Source organism: Nycticebus coucang, chromosome 4 (assembly GCF_027406575.1).
Source record: "Nycticebus coucang isolate mNycCou1 chromosome 4, mNycCou1.pri, whole genome shotgun sequence".
Classification (NCBI taxonomy): domain Eukaryota; kingdom Metazoa; phylum Chordata; class Mammalia; order Primates; family Lorisidae; genus Nycticebus; species Nycticebus coucang.
In genome coordinates, this window is record NC_069783.1 from 25,119,356 (window position 1) to 25,138,072 (window position 18,717).

Genomic DNA, 18,717 nt, shown 5'->3' on the forward strand with positions numbered 1-18,717 from the left:
CAGTTTGTTCCTCTTGATACACAGGCTCGAGGGTGTCCCTGGAGTCTTGGCTCCCTCCCACTCTTGCTGAAGTAAGGGGGAATAGAACTGGTGCTTGAAAAGCCATCACCTGAAGCACAGGAGTAAGCAGGCGTATTAACACAAAAGACTCACTCTGCCGGCATCCCTTCACATGTGAGGGCCCAGGGCTTTCAGAGAAACTGAGGCCCCTTCTCTCCCAGAGGCCAATATTCGAAGCAGTCTAGAGCCAGATCTGCCTTGTGGGAGCAGACTTGGGCTGCCTGAAGAAAGTGTGACTTTAGTTACCACACTGTTCAATTCAAAAGCAAACCCAGGGTCTCTCACTCAGGTAGGTGAATGGTCAGGTCTCCTGGATGTGGATGACGACATGTAGGAGGCTTCATGTGTTAGACGGAGCTGTAATAGCAGCGTATTCACACATAAGAACATCTGATCAAAGCACATGGAAAATAACAAGTGTTGGCAAGGATATGGAGAAATTAAAGCCCTCATCCATTGCTGGAAGGAGTGTAAAATGGTACAACCACTTAGAAAAACACTTTGGCAGTTAAACATAGTTACTATATTACACAGTAATTCCGATCTCCAGGTATGTACCCAAGAGAAATGAAAACATATGTCTATACATATATGAACTTGTACATGATTGTTCACAGCAGCGTTACTCATTAGAAATGGAAGCAACTCAAATGTCCACTATCTGTTGAACAAACAGATGGTGGTACATTCATACAATTGCATATTATTCAGCCAAGAAAGAAATAAAGTACAAATAAATGCTACATACAACTTGAATGAACCTTGAAAACATGCTTAGTAAAAGAAGCCAGAGCCCATATATTTTCTGATTCCGTTTATGTATAATGTCTACAAGAGGCAAATCCATAGATAGGAAGTAGATTAATTGTAGCTTAGGGATGGGGGAGGGGAGAATCAAGAGTGATGGGCTGGTAAGTATGAGGTTTCCTTTTGGGGTGGCAAAAAATTTTGGAATTAGACACTGGTAATGGTGATACAATCTTGTCAATATTCCCAAAACCACTGAATTGTATACTTTAAAATGGTGGATTTTATCTCAGTTTGAAAAAAAAGAATATCTGACAACAATCTGGCCATCCCCAAAAGATATTTCAGTCCAGAAATAGGATCAAAAGAGGGCAGAGAAAGTGATTCAAGCCTCCAAAATTCAACCTCACAGAAATGTAAGGCAGATACCAGTTCCCAGGGGGCCCCACCTTGGGCATTCCCAATGGGGGTGCAACAGCTCCAGAACCCAGAGGAAGGAAGCTTCCCTCAGAGCTTGTGGCCTTTAGAACAAGGAGTGGTTGGAGGAAAAGGCACAGGCCGGTGCTTTGCAGCCCACACTAAGGTAGGAAACCTGCCCACTTGGAGGACATCTGTTCCCAAAAATACTACAAGGGAAAACCTGTAGTTCTTGGAGATATTCCCGCGTGAATACAGCTCTCAGATGAATCCAAGAGAGCCTTAAGGACCGGGCAGTGCCAAGAGTCAGTTACTGAATACAGAGAGCCTGGCTGGACCGTGAGTCCTTAGTGGTCTTTAAGGAGCCTGAACTTAATCCCATTGGGGTTGGATTGAACATCTGTTTTGTCTACCCAGCAACCTGCCTACTCTATGAATAGTGTCTCCATCCTTTTGAGCAACACCTCTTTCCTCCACTTTGACCTCGGGGTTATAGTGAAGCTACCAATTTCTTCCTTCCTTCCTTCCTTTCTTCCTTCCTTCCCACTTTACCACCCTCAGGTAGAGTGCCATGACGTCACACGGCTCACAGCAACCTCCAGCTTTTGGGCTTACTCGATTGTCTTGCCTCAGCCTCCCGAGCAGCTGGGACTACAGGCGCCCGCCACAACGCCCGGCTATTGTTTGGTTGCAGTTTGGCCGAGGCCAGGTTTGAACCCGCTACCCTCAGTATATGGGGCCGGCACCCTACTCACTGAGCCACAGGCACCACCCTGAAGCTACCAATTTCTAATCTTCATCCAGTCAACCTGGTCAGGTTGGGGCACGTGACTCAAGCTGACCCAATCCGAGCACTTCCAAGGGAATTTGCTAAAGAAATGGAGGCGTTTCGGCCGGAGACGCTATCTTCCAGTAATTCACCAAAATGACAAACACAAAGGGAAAGAGGAGAGGCACCCGATACATGTTCTCTAGGCCTTTTAGAAAACATGGAGTTGTTCCTTTGGCCACATATATGCGAATCTACAAGAAAAGTGATATTGTAGACATCAAGGGAATGGGTACTGTTCAAAAAGGCATGCCACTCAAATGTTACCATGGCAAAACTGGAAGAGTCTACAATGTTACCCAGCCTGCTGTTGGCATTGTTGTAACCAAACAAGTTAAGGGCAAGATCCTTGCCAAGAGGATGAAGGTTCGTATTGAGCATATTAAGCACTCCAAGAGCCTAGATAGCATCCTGAAACGTGTGAAGGAAAATGATCAGAAAAAGAAGGAAGCCAAAGAGAAAGGTACCTGGGTTCAACTGAAGCACCAGCCTGCACCATCCAGAGAAGCCCACTTTGTGAGAACCAACGGAAAGGAGCCTGAGCTCCTAGAACCCATTCCCTATGAATTCATGGCATAATAAGCATATAACATAGCACACAGGAGTACAGTGGACCCATGTGTTTAGGTGCAAGAACCTATTTATTCCCCATGAGCTCATGGCATAATATGTGTACAGCATAGCACACAGGATACCAGTAGCCCCTATGTAACAGTGATACAAGGTGCTGGAACCTATTTCCCACAAATTCAAAAGTCAATCAACACTTAGTCACATTCAATGGCAAAGTGCCTCCCTGAGCTATGGAACCTCTTCCCTGTGAATTCATGGCATGGTAGATACAAATAATAGTGTAAAAATGTTTCTTGTTCATTCACTACAAGTGTGATTTTTTTTTCCTCAAAGAAGTATTAAAGCAAATTTTAATGTCCTAAGAAATGGAGGCAAGAAAGCCCTCCTGGTGACGAAACTGAGGTGATACTTGCCCAGAAGCTGCAGCAAGTCACTTCCCTCATGGAGAAAGCCCAGAGGATAGAGCAGGATCATCTCTCTGGCCTTGGTGCTTACAGCTTCTAGAAAAGAACTCAGGTCTTTAAAGCAGATGGGGTTACTTTTGCAGAACACAATATAGAAAGTTTGGCAAAGTCAAAAGATTATAGATGGTTGAGGAGGGTATTTTATTAAAAACAAGAAAAATAACTTTGAGGAAAGGCTAAGTTATCCTTGGAATCAATAATAAATAGAATCTTCCTTTCTTTCTGTAGCATATGGAGGTCATGAACTGCATTACAATGTTGAGCCAGCAAGCCCTAGAGTTGGACTGGACACTTGGCTCTGCTATTTAGCAGCTGTGTGATCTTGGGCAAGTTGATTAACCCCTCTGGGCCTCAGCTTCCACCTCTGTATGTGAAGTAATAACACTTCCCTCATAAAGTCGTGTGAGACTTAAATGTATTAGCCCATGTGAAGTCCTCAGAACAGCATCTAGCCCATAAGTGGTTGAGAAATGGTGGCTACTATTACTCTCTCCCCCATTTCTAAGAGGAAAAAAATATGAGGAAACAAGTTGATTGAAAAAAATTAGGAAGAACGTTCCAATGAGTACACTACTGGGCTGATACAAATTCAACCCAGTCCTTTTATCTAAGGCACTTACAATGACAACTTCAGATTCCTAAGAAGCAACCAGTTATATCTCCTGTTCTCTGTTACAGCCCTCAGATAGCACAATACATGCGTGCAGGGAAAGAAAGCTATCCCCAAACCTCATTTTTCCAAAAATTATACATGTGTAAACCCTCAAGAGTGAGGCCATCAGGCAAGAGAACAGCTCTAGTTTAGGGTTGGGCGTATAAAGCCAGGATAAAGTAATAGGGCTTTTGGAAGTGCCACCGTCACTCACTCTGGAGGGTCTGCTCTGGCCTCTCTCCACCAGGACCTGGCCTCACCAGGATGCTGAAGTGTGGCCTGGTAAAGGCCAAAGCAATTCAGACTCGGTTTGGTGTTATGAGGGTGGAGCTTCACGACAGATCTGTTGTCAGAGAACGTGAAAGAATGTATAGATAATAGCCTTCAAGAAATCGCCTGCACCTGTTGTTTCTCTCAACAAGATTTTCCATTAGCATTGAGTAACAAGGTTGAGGCTGTGAACCTGAGGGGTGCCAGCGAGGGGTACACTGCTCGCAGTTGCACTTTGTAAGATGGTGCAGGACCACACACGACCTCTGGGACTTCTGTGTTTCTCATGTGCCAGAGAAGTTCTGTGAGCTTTATATATTCATTATTAATTCACTTGTGGTCTCACAGTAACTCCTTGTGTAGGTGCTGTTATTGTCCAAATAAGGTAATGGCCACAGAAAAGTTAGGTAACTCACCAGGGTCGGACTGCTTACAAGTGGCGGAGCTGGGATTGGAACCCCGGCAGGCTGGTCGCAGAGCACAGATAGGGTCCTAACTTGCCTGCTTTCACTAGAGTTGCTCCTGGGGAACTCTGGCCTCCAGGTCAGCTACATTTAGCTTCAGTTCCCACAAAGTGGTCAGATCACAGTGAAGGGTGTGGCCTCTTGGGGCCTGAGGGAGGAGATGACTTTGCCCTGTGTGAGGGGTGCTGGCTATGGCTGAGCACCTCAGAAGCCTGCCTGCTACCTTGGGAAGGGTCCACCAGTGTCAAGTGGGAGCCAGTGGGTATCTCTTTTCTACAGGTGCACACACACATGCCCACAGATACACACATGCACATGCTATTTAGGAGGTATGTATACAAGAAAAGAACTTTCCAGACCCTGGGCTCAAGGTGTAAGAAGGCTTTGTCACCTGCAGTGACTTGAGTCCTGAGCAGAGTGGCACCGTCTACGTCCTGTCAGCCACCAAGGAGGCAGCAGTGCTATCACTCGGCTCTGACGTTGCTGTCCTTTCCGTTTGCTCTTCATCCTTCACTAGACCTTGAAGGTGAGAGGAGTGGACCGCACTCCCTACCTGGGGGATGTCGCTGTTGTTGTGCATCCTGGGAAAAAAGAGATGGGAACGCCTCTTGCAGACACTCCTACCCGCCCAGTCACCCGACACGGGGGCATGCGGGACCTTCATGAATCCAGCTTCAGCCTCTCTGGTGAGAACCGGGCCCTGGTGGGAGGAAGGCAGGTTGTGGGGGGAGGCAGCAAACTTGGGCCTGCTTTTCTCTGCATCTCATCCCTCCCTCACGTCCAATGATGAGTGCTGCTTTCAATATTAGTGAGGATGGGTGGGCTCTCCTTGTCCGTGGGCACCATGGCTCTTCCATGGTTTCTAAGGGCAGAAACCATGAAACATCTGGTTTCTTGTCCCTTGGAACATCTGAAGGGTCACGTGCACAGGGTGCCCCTGAGCTGAGCTGAGCTGTTTTGTGGTCCATGGACCCTACTATTTCTGTATCTCCTGTCCTCCCTCCTCCCTTTCCGCACTTGTCTCTGCTCTTGCCCCATCTTCACCTTTTTCACCAGGAACTGTATTATAGGGCCTTCATTAACTTGGAGTAAAACATTTTCTCTCTTGACCTCTGATTCCCAGTTTCTTATCTTTCTGTCCATTGGGTCATGTCCTGGCACCAGTCCATTTACAGAATCTCTGGGTTCCTTGGGAATGGCCTGTCCCAGCTCTTAATGCCAAGATCTGCTGTTTCCTGCCCCTCTGGCCAACTCCAACACGCCCAGCCATCAGCTCCGATAGGTGGCAGCTGTCTGTGTGGGGGGATTTTATTATTGTCTCAACACACATCTCAGGTTCTCTGCAGAAATTGAGGGGTGAGGGGTCATTGCCTCATAAGTGGTGACCCTCAGTGGAGAACAAGAAGAGGCTATTAAGATGGCCAGGGCCTTCGGGCACCTTTGGTGGAAATCTGTCACCACCACATGGGAGGGAGAGGGAGCCTGGGTCTCCCTGAAGACCAGCTGGGCTGCTCTCAGGACTAGTCCAGAGAGGAACCAAATGTCCACCCTAAGGGCTGTGTGCAAGCGGGCACACCGGGAGAAGCAGGAGCTAGGTCTGTCCACCTGGAGCATGGAGTGTACTGGGAAGAGGAGGGGAGACCCAACCACAAACTCTCCTCACATGAGAGGCAGAGAGCTAACCCATGGGGTGCCGAGGGTGTAGGACCTTCCTGGTGACCTTCCTGTGTGTCCAGAAGACAGGAGTTTCCTATTGGAGGTGCTGGTAACCTGCAGAGAGGGGTCCTCAGAGCCAATCTCACTGCTGAATAGTGCCCCCCCCCCCAGGGCTACTGCCACTCCCACCAGCAATGAGACTTGAATGCTAGAAGTCACAAAGGGACCCTCATGTGGACACTCAGGCCTTGCCAGCCCAGCAAGAATGGACATGGTCCTTCCCTGCAGCAGCCAGCCCCATAAGCAGCAACAAGACCCCAGAGCCGAGGGGCACTCGCTGGCCTGTGGCCTCTTCTCCTACCCAAGAGTGAGGACTGGACAGAACCCCACCCCAGACACAGAAACATTACACAGTCTATCACTTCCCCTCCACCCCAAATCTTGTCTGTTCTTGGTGGGAAAGGCTAAAGAAAGTCTCAGTCTCACTATTTCCTCTGGAGCACCATACCCTCCCTTTCTTACTAGGTCTTGAGGTTTCAAGATGTGAAGCCTTTCACAAATGGTTCATTCATTTTCCAAACAATAAAGTGCCCTCCCTTTTCTCTTACTTCACTGAGGCATATGTAGCAAGGCCTGCATGCTTACAGGCTGGTCCATGGTGCACGTGCATGACAAGAGAACATGTGCCAGGCTTGGGGCAGTAAAGTTGGCATGGTGGGGCAGTTAATATTGTAGGCTCTGAGTCAGGAAAACCTGGGTTCAAATGTAACTCGCACACTGTAACACTGATAAGCCTTAGTTGTCTCCTGTGTACAAAGGAATGGTATTGTGAGGATGAAACTAGACAGGATAGCTTAACTCAGCCCCTGCAAGTAGTGGACCCCAGGAGAAGGATTGATGCCCTGGCAGGAGACCCCAGCTCACCCTCTGTGCTTCCTTCCCTGCAGGTTCTCAGATTGATGACCATGTTCCAAAGCGAGCTTCGGCTCGGATCCTCGCTCCCCCCGGAGGCAGATCAAGTGGCATTTGGTAAAGGCACTGCCTAGCCCCCCACGTGAGGATGCACCGCTGCCACCAGCCCGCACAGCCTCCGGCCACAGCTGCAGGGGGCAGGAGAGGCTGGGCTGGGCAGGACACCACCTGAGGGGGCCCCAGGACCCCAGGAGCCCTCCCCATGTCTGAAACGTGATTCACTGTGCTTTGAGCCAACCCTACCTAACAAGCACTTTGAGATGTTTTCCTCCTGCTTGGTCCTTTCCTGTCTTGGCCTTGGCAGGCCTTTCTGGGGTCCAGGAAGCCCACACTATGCACAGAGCCCACAGCATAGAGCCCTGGCCAGCCCCTCCTCTCACACCTGCCTCCATGTGCTGGCTTTGGGAAAGCCCAGATTTAGTGCCCTGCCCCCTGGCTGACTGGCCAGTTGTCCAGAGCACTTTAGCAGACATGTTTAAAAGTAAAGGCCTCCTACCCACTCCTGTAGGCCCCATGGTGACATTTCCCAAGTCAGACAGGTGTCAGGTTCCCAGCCATGCCCTGGACGTCCTGTCCTCTTGCCTCACCTCTGGCCCTGTGTGGGTGTGGTTGGGATACCCTGGTGCCCCTTGCCAGCTTCCTCCACTCCCCACCCACCCCCTCTGGGAGTCACAGGGGACGGATGGGTAGCTGGGCGGGGCGTGAGGCTGGTGCCAGGCGCGTGTAAATGGTTTTGTTTTGCACGTTTGGTTTGCGCAGTGGTTTGGTTTGACTTGTTTGTGCATCCTGTGAAAAATAACGGTGCTTCGTGTCACTAGCATAGAATAGCAACAGGAATAGATGTGGTCCTTAGGAGATGCTGCACTCGACACCAGCCAGACAGCACAGAGCAGAGACGGTGGGGGCTGGCCTCACAGGCCCCTCTTCTCCCCACCTGGGGTCCTCCAGGCTGCCAGACACTCTGGCCCAGGCCCTGTCCCCTGTCTTCCCTTCCCAGTCTAGGTCCCCGCGTTCCAAGAGTGTGCCTGGAATGCTAGCCCTGAAGACACTGGCCCTTCAGGCAGCAAGGTGACTTTCCCCATCTCTGCCCCTGGTCACTGCCCGCACTAACACTCCCCCCCCCCCCAACACACACACACACATAAACACACACACAACTTCTATAACTTCCCTGCTGGACAGAAGACCTGAGCTCCTCTGTGCCTGCTGAGAATGAGGAGTGGGAAGGGAACTGGCCAGACACCAGGAGGGAGACCTCAGGCCCACAGGACCTAGCGGCAGAGCCCGCATTGCTGCACAGGCACTGTGGTCTCCTGCGGTCAGCTCCACACCCTCAGCAGCTTGTGGCTTCATCTCCTTCCAAGTCCAATTGGGCCCTCCCTGTCTCTGTAGCTCCACAGACAGTTCCATAGAAACACTAGAGGCTGGGTGAGCTCCACCCACCCCAAGTGATCAGCGCCTGCACTTGTTAATGAAGCCTTGTCTCCCCCTCGGGAAGTGATTTCATGTTGCACATTTGATTTGAGCACCCCAGGCTTGCACAACACTCCTGGACTCTTAACTAATGATCATACCCTGCGCATTTTCATGTTTTTTCAGACCACTTTCATATACGCCCTCCCTTTTGGTCCTCATGACAATGGAGCATGTATTATTCCCATTTTACAGATGAGGAAACTGAAGCCCAGAAAGTTTAGATCTCTCTGACCCTAGAAGTGTCCATACTGTCTACTCCCACTATGGAAGGGAAGTGTGGGGGTGTCCACTATAGATCCCACTTGAGAGTTTAACCAGCTAGAAGACTTACCTTCCCTGGTAGGTGTTCTGCTTTGTTTTGCACAGGTAGATAGAGTTTTCTCATCTTTATTGTAAACATACTAATGCATATTCTCTGTTCGAGCCAGGACTAGTCACAAGTTGGGGGCTTGCCACGTGGTTTGAGCTGCATCCACACCCTTACTTCTCCCTTCACTCCCACTTTCCTTACTCAGGGGCTGAGAGGACAGAGGTGGCAACCCAGGGAGTGAAGACAGTGAAGGGGCTCATGGCATGTGGCAGCCATGGGGACAAGAGGATAGGGATCTGGGCCTGGGAAAGCCACCGGGGATGAGGGAAACCGTGACGTTGACTCCTGGTGCAATGCACATCATCTTTATCCCTTTCATCCCTTGCTGGGTCATGAGCTTTGGGCAGATGCCAAAGAGCCAAGCAGTGGTGGTTGCCAGCTGGGCAGAGCGTCCTGCTTGGGCAAGGAAAGCTTTACCTTCCCTGAGTGCCTCCGCCCTAGAGATGCATGATCTGTGTCGCTGGGAGGCCACGTCTTGGCGTGGTCCTCTGTAGACCTTCCACTTCATCCACCCCTAGTCCTTACATAGACCCTGCCTTTGCCCAGGAGCTTCTAGATGGAAATCAGGAGGTTCAAGGAGCCAAATGAGCGGTCAGCCCCCACCACCCACTCCGTGCCCATGCAGAGCTCCAGCCAGCTCCATCACCAGCTCCATCACTGGCTCCTGGTTGGAATAAAAAGAGTCTCTGGTTGCACTGAATGCAGCTCTCAAATTGGTCTTGTACTTGCTGAATAAATACTGTTGTTCTTGCCTTAGCTGCTCTCTAGGTTTGTGGGATTAAGTTACCAGAAAATTGTGCTACTGTGTGTGTGTGTGCGTGTGTGTGCGTAGTGCTAGGAGTCCACAGTAGGTCTCTGTCAAGCCAGTGTCGTGATGAGGGCTTTTCCGATACTGACCCTGAAGCCACAGAACCACGCAGAAACCCAAAGCCCCTCCAGCTGCTGAGGCGGCAGGCACAGCCTGGGGTCAGTGGGGAGCCACCTGCTCCCCAGCTCCCAGGCAATTTTCCCACTCCTCTGTAAATGTCATGGTGCTAAGATTGTGTCACCCGAGACGACACATGGTCCTGTGCTTTGGCCACCTGTTTGAGGCAAAAAACAAAACAGCCCAACACGTTGTGTTCTGGTGCAGGTTTGTATTAAACTGTAGCTACTTCTCACTTGGTCTCTGTTGTGTTTCTTCCAAGAGGGAGTCTGGCAGGGGGCCTCTGCAGTGGCTGGGATGAGGCATCAGTGCTAAGGAAACTCAGCTTTGATTCATCTCTCCCATTGGGTGGCAGCTCACTGGGTTGCCAGAGTAGTCTGGAGATTTTTAAAAAAATGTTGAGTGGCCAACAGCTACCCAGTCAACCCTCCTGAGATCCACTGTGCTGTTTATTTCCAGAATTTTTCAGGGGAACAAAATCAAACTTTTTGGTACCAGATTCCCTGGAACAAGGTTGCTAATTTATCTGAAACAGAAATGAATTAGAAGGCAGCATTAGATAGAAAAGGGAAAACTAGACTTTCTCCCTCCCCCATCTATCTTTGGTCACCTATTGTCTTGGGTACCATTTTGGAAATCCATAGCCCTCCCTCCATTCAGTAGAATCCTTTGCTGCTGGAACTATGGCCTCATAAGATCACATACAAGAGTGAGTGAAATTCTAGTACTGTGGGGTCACTTCACTTGTAATTATTTCTTAACATCAAAATTTGAAACCCTCTTGAGGAAATTTTACATGGGGGGGGAGGGAATATTGGTGGCAGGGGAACTCTCATCAAATTAGCAGCCCTTTTGCAGATAACAGGCCATAGCTGAAACACCAGAGTCCTGCAGCTGGGGTGAAGCACTCGGCTGTAATGACATGGGCTGTGTGTACAGGCTCTGATGGGGCTTCTAAGCCAGGTGTGAACACTGTGGGCAGGCTTGAGATGGATGCCAAGTCCCTGGGATGTACTGAGCCAAAATCTCTCCAGTACCCTGTTTTCCGTTAGCATAGAAGCACACCAGAATAGGATTAACTGCCCAAAATCCACTGTGTTTGACTGAAAAAAATTAAATAAAAAAAACCCATGGCCACAAATTTGGCACACCATGTGTGTGTGGTATCAGGCAGTCTGCAGAGAAAAAGGTACCCAGGAAGACTCAGGATGCCTTTGTACATATGCAGGTGTAATAAGTAATAGTTACCTGTGGTCTCTCATGTATGTAGTAAGAGACCACGGACAGACTTTAAAACAAAGCTTGGAGGTCCCTTCCTTCCCGGCTGCCTCCACCTACCCAGTGACCATGATAGGTTTATTTGAAGTATTTAAATTTGAAATAAGTTTTAAGGATACTATTATTATTGAAATACGAAGAACTACCTTAACAAATTTAAAGGAATCTGTGCACAAGATTATGAGGCATTATTTACATTGTTGGGAAATTGGAAACAATTATTCATTGATAGAACAATTGTTATAATACAACTTTTAAATGAGGAATCCTGCAGCAGTTAAGAATATACTGAATATTGGGGGAGGAGACAAGATGGCTGACTGAAGCCAGCTTTCCACAGAGGCTCCCATTCAGAAGGAGAGTTAAAGGACAAAAATTCAGCAAGTAACCTGGTGGATTTGAGCTGCACTAAGAGAGAAGGTTGTAGAATGCACGTCAACCCCGCTGAGGCGAGCTGCGACCACAAGGATACAAACAAAAGGTACAAAATCCATCACCAAGCGGACGGGAGTCCCCTCCCCCATGAGAACGGCTCAGAGTGCCCCACAAACAACCGGGCAGAGTTCAAAGGTCCTCCCACTACACTCCACGGGAGAGACCCTCTAAAAACTGGACCTACCTCCCCTACTAGGGTGCCACGGCATCCTCCTGCCAGGCATAAAACTGTATAAACTGTATATAGTCTCTACCTGGAATTCTGAGCTCCCAGTGCTCCCCTTCACTCACACTGGGGTCTGGAGGCCAGTCCCGGTCGGTCAGCGGAGAGGGAACTGCACCAGAGTGGCAGTTCCCTGAGGCACAGTGCAACAGCTGTCTTTTGGTGACAATACGGCCAGGCATAAAACTGTGTAAAGCTGTGTGTGTTCTCTGCCCGCAACCCCAGGCTTCCAGCACTCCCCCACGCCCCCCTCTGGAGGCCTGTTCCCCAGGGGTCCAGACTCTTGGGCAATTGCTCGAGGGGTGTAGACAGTGCTGGGCTTCAGCCGGTCGGTGCAGACTCTGGGATACGGGAGCGGAGAGAGGACGGTTGGCTGGAGGGGAGCTACACCAGAGCAACGGTTGCCTGAGCCATAAGGCAGCAGCCCTCTTTTGCTAGCAATACGGCTCACTACAGAATATTCTGAAGCCATACCCCCTGTCTCCCTGGGCAACCAGAGACTCTGACTATAGGATTTGCCTGAAGCTACTCCAACTTGCAAACCGGGGAAACTCCCAGGGCGGGGCTGACCCAGAGGTCCGCTTTACTAAACCTAAGACGTACCTGGCCCGCAGGGGATCGTCAGCCTATAGACAATACAAGAGCAAAGACAAGCTGATTTGGAACTCAATTCAGCTTCTCTTCTGCAGGGGAAACACAGAGTTGTTCTGTTCTGTTCTGTCAGTAACAATCAGGGGCGAGACTGGACCTGAGTGAAAACCCCTCAACCTTCATCTAGTGCCCGAGGTTGTCAGGCCTCACCTCCTCCTGCTGGAGAGAGGCAGAGCGCAGCGGCCTGGCAGACTTCCTTGTGATTCAGGCAGGTACAAACTCCTAGAGTACCTATTCACTACAAGCAACTGGGTCAGCCAACTGCAGGGCTATCAGTGACTGGGTGTGAAGTGGTGCAAGGTGGGGAAGGAGGCAGCAACCTTCCCAGACTGATTTATAGGCTGGGTGGCTTCTCCTGACTCCACGCAGCACTGGAGCAAGCCACACCAGAGTAGTCACCAGACCCCTGTGATCCAGTTCCCAGAGACCTCTTAAACTCTCTCACCCGAGACAGGTGCAGACTGAGACAATTGATTTGGACATTTTTGAACTGAACCAATCACCTGAGGAAAAATCAGGTGGTGCCCTAGGTGCACGGTGGTAGGAAGGTTTGATTTTTCTTTTCCAATTGTTTGCCGGTGGGGGGCAGGGTGACTTAATTGCTGCTATTTCTCCACATCTGAGACTTCAATCCAAAGTATCTGTTTCACTAGGGTGGAACAGAAACCAGCTGAAAACAAGGCAGAACCATTTAGCCCCACCACACCAGACAGGGCCCCAGTTTCTCAGGCTACAACAATGTACGGGCCCTCGACAAAGCCCCAGGGGAAAAAATCAGAGGGAGTAAAACAACTATGGGGCCGAATCAGCGGAAAAACTCTGGTAACATGAATAACCAGAATCGATCAACCCCCCAAGGAAAGATATGGCAGATGCAATTAAAGATCCCATTCATAAACAACTGGCTGAGATGTCAGAAATCAAATTCAGAATTTGGATTGTAGACAAGATTAACAAAGTGGAATTAGGAATTCGAGGAGAAATTCAAAAGTTGTCTCAAGAATTTAACGAATTTAAAGACAAAACCACCAAAGACTCAGACACACTGAAGCAAGAATTTGCAGCTCTCAAAGATATGAAAAATACAGTAGAATCCCTCAGTAACAGAATGGAGCAAGCAGAAGAAAGGATTTCTGACATTGAAGATAAAGCCTTTGAACGCTCCCAAACTCTCAAAGAGGAAGAGAAATGGAGAGCAAAAATGGATCACTCTCTCAGAGAGCTCTGGAATAATTTGAAGAAGGTGAATATCCGAATCATAGGAGTTCCAGAAACAGATGAAGTGGCCTCGCTGGGCACAGAGGCCCTTCTGCATGAAATTATGAAAGAGAATTTTCCAGACATGCCTAGAGATTCTGAAATTCAGATAGCAGACAGCTTCAGAACCCCAGCACGACTCAACCCCAATAAGACATCCCCAAGGCATATCATAATTAACTTCACTAAAGTTAATATGAAGGAGAAAATCCTCAAAGCTGCCAGGAGAAAGAAAACCATTACCTTCAAAGGCAAGAATATTAGAATGACTGCAGATCTCTCTGCTGAAACTTTTCAAGCCAGAAGAGGGTGGTCACTGACTTTTAATCTCCTAAAGCAAAATAACTTTCAACCCCAGATCTTGTATCCAGCTAAACTGAGTTTCATTTATGATGGAGAAATTAAATACTTTAATGACATTCATATGTTGAAGAAATTTGTCATAACCAAACCAGCTCTTCAGGATATTCTCAGACCTATCCTCCATAATGACCAACCCAATCCTATATCACAAAAGTAAACTCACTCAGAAACTTCGGATCAAACTCCAATTTCCACACTGGTGAAAGGATTAAAAATGGCCACTGGACTTTTGAAAAACTCGATATCCAAAACTTCACCAGACTTATCAATATTCTCCATTAATGTGAACGGCTTAAACTGTCCTCTAAAGAGGCATAGGTTAGCTGACTGGATTCAAAAACTCAGGCCAGATATCTGTTGCATACAAGAGTCACATCTTAACCTAAAAGACAAATACAGACTCAGGGTGAAAGGATGGTCATCCATATTTCAGGCAAATGGTAATCAGAAAAAAGCAGGTGTTGCAATTCTATTTGCGGATACAATAGGCTTTAAACCAACAAAAGTAAGGAAGGACAAGAACGGTCACTTCATATTTGTTAAGGGTAATACTCACTATGATGAGATCTCAATTATTAATATCTATGCACCCAACCAGAATGCATCTCAATTTATAAGAGAAACTCTAACAGACATGAGCAACTTGATTTCCTCCAGCTCCATAATCATCGGAGATTTCAACACTCCTTTGGCAGTGTTGGATCGATCCTCCAACAAGAAGCTGAGCAAAGAAATCTTAGATTGAAACCTAACCATCCAACATTTGGATTTAGCAGACATCTACAGAACATTTCATCCCAACAAAACTGAATACACATACTTCTCATCAGCCCATGGAACTTACTCCAAAATCTTTCACATCTTAGGTCACAAGTCTAACCTCAGTAAATTTAAAGGAATAGAAATTATTCCATGCATCTTCTCGGACCACCATGGAATAAAACTTGAGCTGAGTAACAACAGGAATCTGCATACTCATACAAAAACATGGAAGTTAAATAACCTTATGCTGAATGATAGCTGGGTCAGAGATGAGATTAAGAAAGAAATCGCCAATTTTTTGGAACAAAACAACAATGAAGATATGAACTATCAGAACCTCTGGGACACCGCAAAGGCAGTTCTAAGAGGGAAATTTATAGCACTGCAAGCCTTCCTCAAGAGAACGGAAAGAGAGGAAGTCAACAACTTAATGGGACATCTCAAGCAACTGGAAAAGGAAGAATATTCCAACCCCAAACCCAGTAGAAGAAAAGAAATAACCAAAATTAGAGCAGAATTAAATGAAATTGAAAACAAAAGAATGATACAACAGATCAATAAATCAAAAAGCTGGTTTTTTGAAAAGCTCAATAAAATAGATAAACCTTTGGCCAACCTAATCAGGAAAAAAGAGTAAAATCTCTAATCTCATCAATCAGAAACCACAAAGACGAAATAACAACAGACGCCTCAGAAATCCAAAAAATCCTTAATGAATATTACAAGAAACTTTATTCTCAGAAATATGAAAATCTGAAGGAAATTGACCAATATTTGGAAGCACGTCACCTTCCAAGACTTAGCCAGAATCAAGTGGAAATGTTGAACAGGCCCATATCAAGTACGGAAATAGCATCAACCATACAAAACCGCCCTAAAAAGAAAAGCCCGGGACCAGATGGTTTCACGTCTGAATTCTACCAAACCTTTAAAGAGGAATTAGTACCTATATTACTTAACCTGTTCCAAAAGGTAGAAAAAGAAGGAAGACTACCCAACACGTTCTATGAAGCAAACATCACCCTGATCCCCAAACCAGGGAAAGACCCAACAAGAAAAGAAAATTATAGACCGATATCACTAATGAACATAGATGCAAAAATATTCAACAAGATCCTAACAAACAGAATCCAGCAACACATCAAACAAATTGTACAGCATGACCAAGTCAGTTTTATCCCAGGATCTCAAGGCTGGTTCAATATACGTAAATCTATAAATGTAATCCAGCACATAAACAAATTAAAAAACAAAGACCATATGATTCTCTCAATCGATGCAGAAAAAGCTTTTGATAATATCCAGCATCCCTTCATGATCAGAACACTTAAGAAAATTGGTACATAAGGGACATTTCTTAAACTGATAGAGACCATCTACAGCAAACCCACAGCCAATATCATATTGAATGGAGTTAAATTGGAATCATTTCCACTCAGATCAGGAACCAGACAAGGCTGCCCATTGTCTCCATTGCTTTTTAACATTGTAATGGAAGTTTTAGCCACTGCAATTAGGGAAGAAAAGGTGATCAAGGGTATCCATATAGGGTCAGAAGAGATCAAACTTTCACTCTTCGCGGATGATATGATAGTATATCTGGAAAACACTAGGGACTCTACTACAAAACTCTTAGAAGTGATCAAGGAATACAGCAGCATCTCAGGTTACAAAATCAGCATTCATAAATCGGTAGCCTTTATATATACCAACAACAGTCAAGTTGAAAAAACAGTTAAGGACTCTATCCCATTCACAGTAGTGCCAAAGAAGATGAAATATTTGGGAATTTATCTAACAAAGGACGTGAAAGATCTCTGTAAAGAGAACTATGAAACTCTAAGAAAAGAAATAGCTGAAAATATTAACAAATGGAAAAACATACCATGCTCATGGCTGGGAAGAATCAACATAGTTAAAATGTCTATACTACCCAAAGCAATATATAATTTCAATGCAATCCCTATTAAAGCTCCACTGTCATACTTTAAAGATCTGGAAAAAACAATACTTCGTTTTATATGGAATCAGAAAAAACCTTGAATAGCCAAGACATTACTCAGAAATAAAAACAAAGCAGGAGGAATTATGCTACCAGACCTCAGACTATACTACAAATCAATAGTGATCAAAACAGCATGGTATTGGCACAAAAACAGAGAGGTAGATGTCTGGAATAGAATAGAGAATCAAGAGATGAATCCAGCTACTTACCGTTATTTAATCTTTGACAAGCCAATTAAAAACATTCAGTGGGAAAAAGATTCCCTATTTAACAAATGGTGCTGGGTGAACTGGCTGGCAACCTGTAAAAGACTGAAAGTGGACCCACACCTTTCACCATTAACTAAGATAGACTCTCACTGGATCAAAGATTTAAACTTAAGACATGAAACTATAAAAATACTAGAGGAGAGTGCAGGGAAAACCCTTGAAGAAATCGGGATGGGCGAGTATTTTATGAGGAGGACCCCCCGGGCAATTGAAGCAGCTTCAAAAATACATTACTGGGACTTGATCAAACTAAAAATCTTCGGCACAGCCAAGAACACAGTAAGTAAAGCAAGCAAACAGCCCTCAGAATGGGAGAAGATGTTTGCAGGTTGTCTCCGACAAAGGTTTAATAACCAGAATCCACAGAGAACTCAAACGCATTAGCAAGAATAGAACAAGGGATCCCATCGCAGGCTGGGCAAGGGATTTGAAGAGAAACTTCTCTGAAGAAGACAGGCGTGCGGCCTTCAGACATATGAAAAAATGCTCATCATCTTTAATCATCAGAGAAATGCAAATCAAAACTACTTTGAGATACCATCTAACTCCAGTGAGACTAGCCTATATCACAAAATCCCAAGACCAGAGATGTTGGCGCGGATGTGGAGAAAAGGGAACACTTTTGCACTGCTGGTGGGAATGCAAATTAATACATTCCTTTTGGAAAGATATATGGAGAACACTTAGAGATCTAAAAATAGATCTGCCATTCAATCCTGTAATTCCTCTACTGGGCATATACCCAGAAGACCAAAAATCACATCATAACAAAGATATTTGTACCAGAATGTTCATTGCAGCCCAATTCATAATTGCTAAGTCATGGAAGAAGCCCAGGTGCCCATCGATCCATGAATGGATTAATAAATTGTGGTACATGTACACCATGGAATATTATGCAGCCTTAAAGAAAGATGAAGACTTGACCTCTTTCATGTTTACATGGATGGAGCTGGAACATATTCTTCTTAGTAAAGTATCTCAAGAATGGAAGAGAAAGTACCCAATGTACTCAGCCCTACTATGAGACTAATTTAGGGTTTTCACACGAAAGCTATAAGCCAGTTACAACCTAAGAATAGGGGGAAGGGGGAAAGGGAGGGGAGGGAGGGGGGAGGTGGGTAGAGGGAAGGGGATTGGTGGGATTACACCAGCAGTGCAGCTTACAAGGGTATATGTGAAACTCGGTAAACAGTCTGTGAAGCTAGTGAATGATGCCCCATGATCATATCAATGTACACAGCTATGATTTAATAAAAAAAAAAAAAGAAAAAAAAATAAATAAATAAATAAAAATAAAATAAAATAAAACAAGGCTTGATCATTTATGAGAATCTGCATTTGGGGAAAACTGAACCCAGTCAGCAACTAGGCAACCATCAGCCTCCATTTCTTAACTCAGAACCACAGGTTGACTTCTATATGCAGGTGTAAGCTGACACTTAAGAATTCCCTGTAGTCAGTGGAGGACAAAGCATCTCATGACAGATACCCCCAGTATAAAGAAACCTCAGACACAGGGGCAGTCCTGAGTTAACAAAAGGCTCTCTGACAGTATTATGATAACATACACTTGAAAAGGCATTTAGGACTTTTCAA

The 18,717-nt window shown here is 46.3% G+C and overlaps 1 protein-coding gene across 2 annotated transcripts in view; it reads left to right on the forward strand.

Annotated features, from left to right (window-relative positions):
• The window catches only part of DPYSL5 (dihydropyrimidinase like 5), a 91,661-nt gene extending 81,551 nt beyond the window's left edge, over positions 1-10,110 (forward strand). For both annotated transcript variants that reach the window (XM_053589627.1, XM_053589628.1), the window contains exons 12-13: positions 4,994-5,162; positions 7,080-10,110. In XM_053589627.1, coding sequence (XP_053445602.1) covers positions 4,994-5,162; positions 7,080-7,165 — 255 coding nt within the window. In that variant the 3' untranslated portion in view covers positions 7,166-10,110. The remainder of the gene's footprint in view (positions 1-4,993; positions 5,163-7,079) is intronic.
• The last annotated feature ends 8,607 nt before the right edge of the window (positions 10,111-18,717 follow it).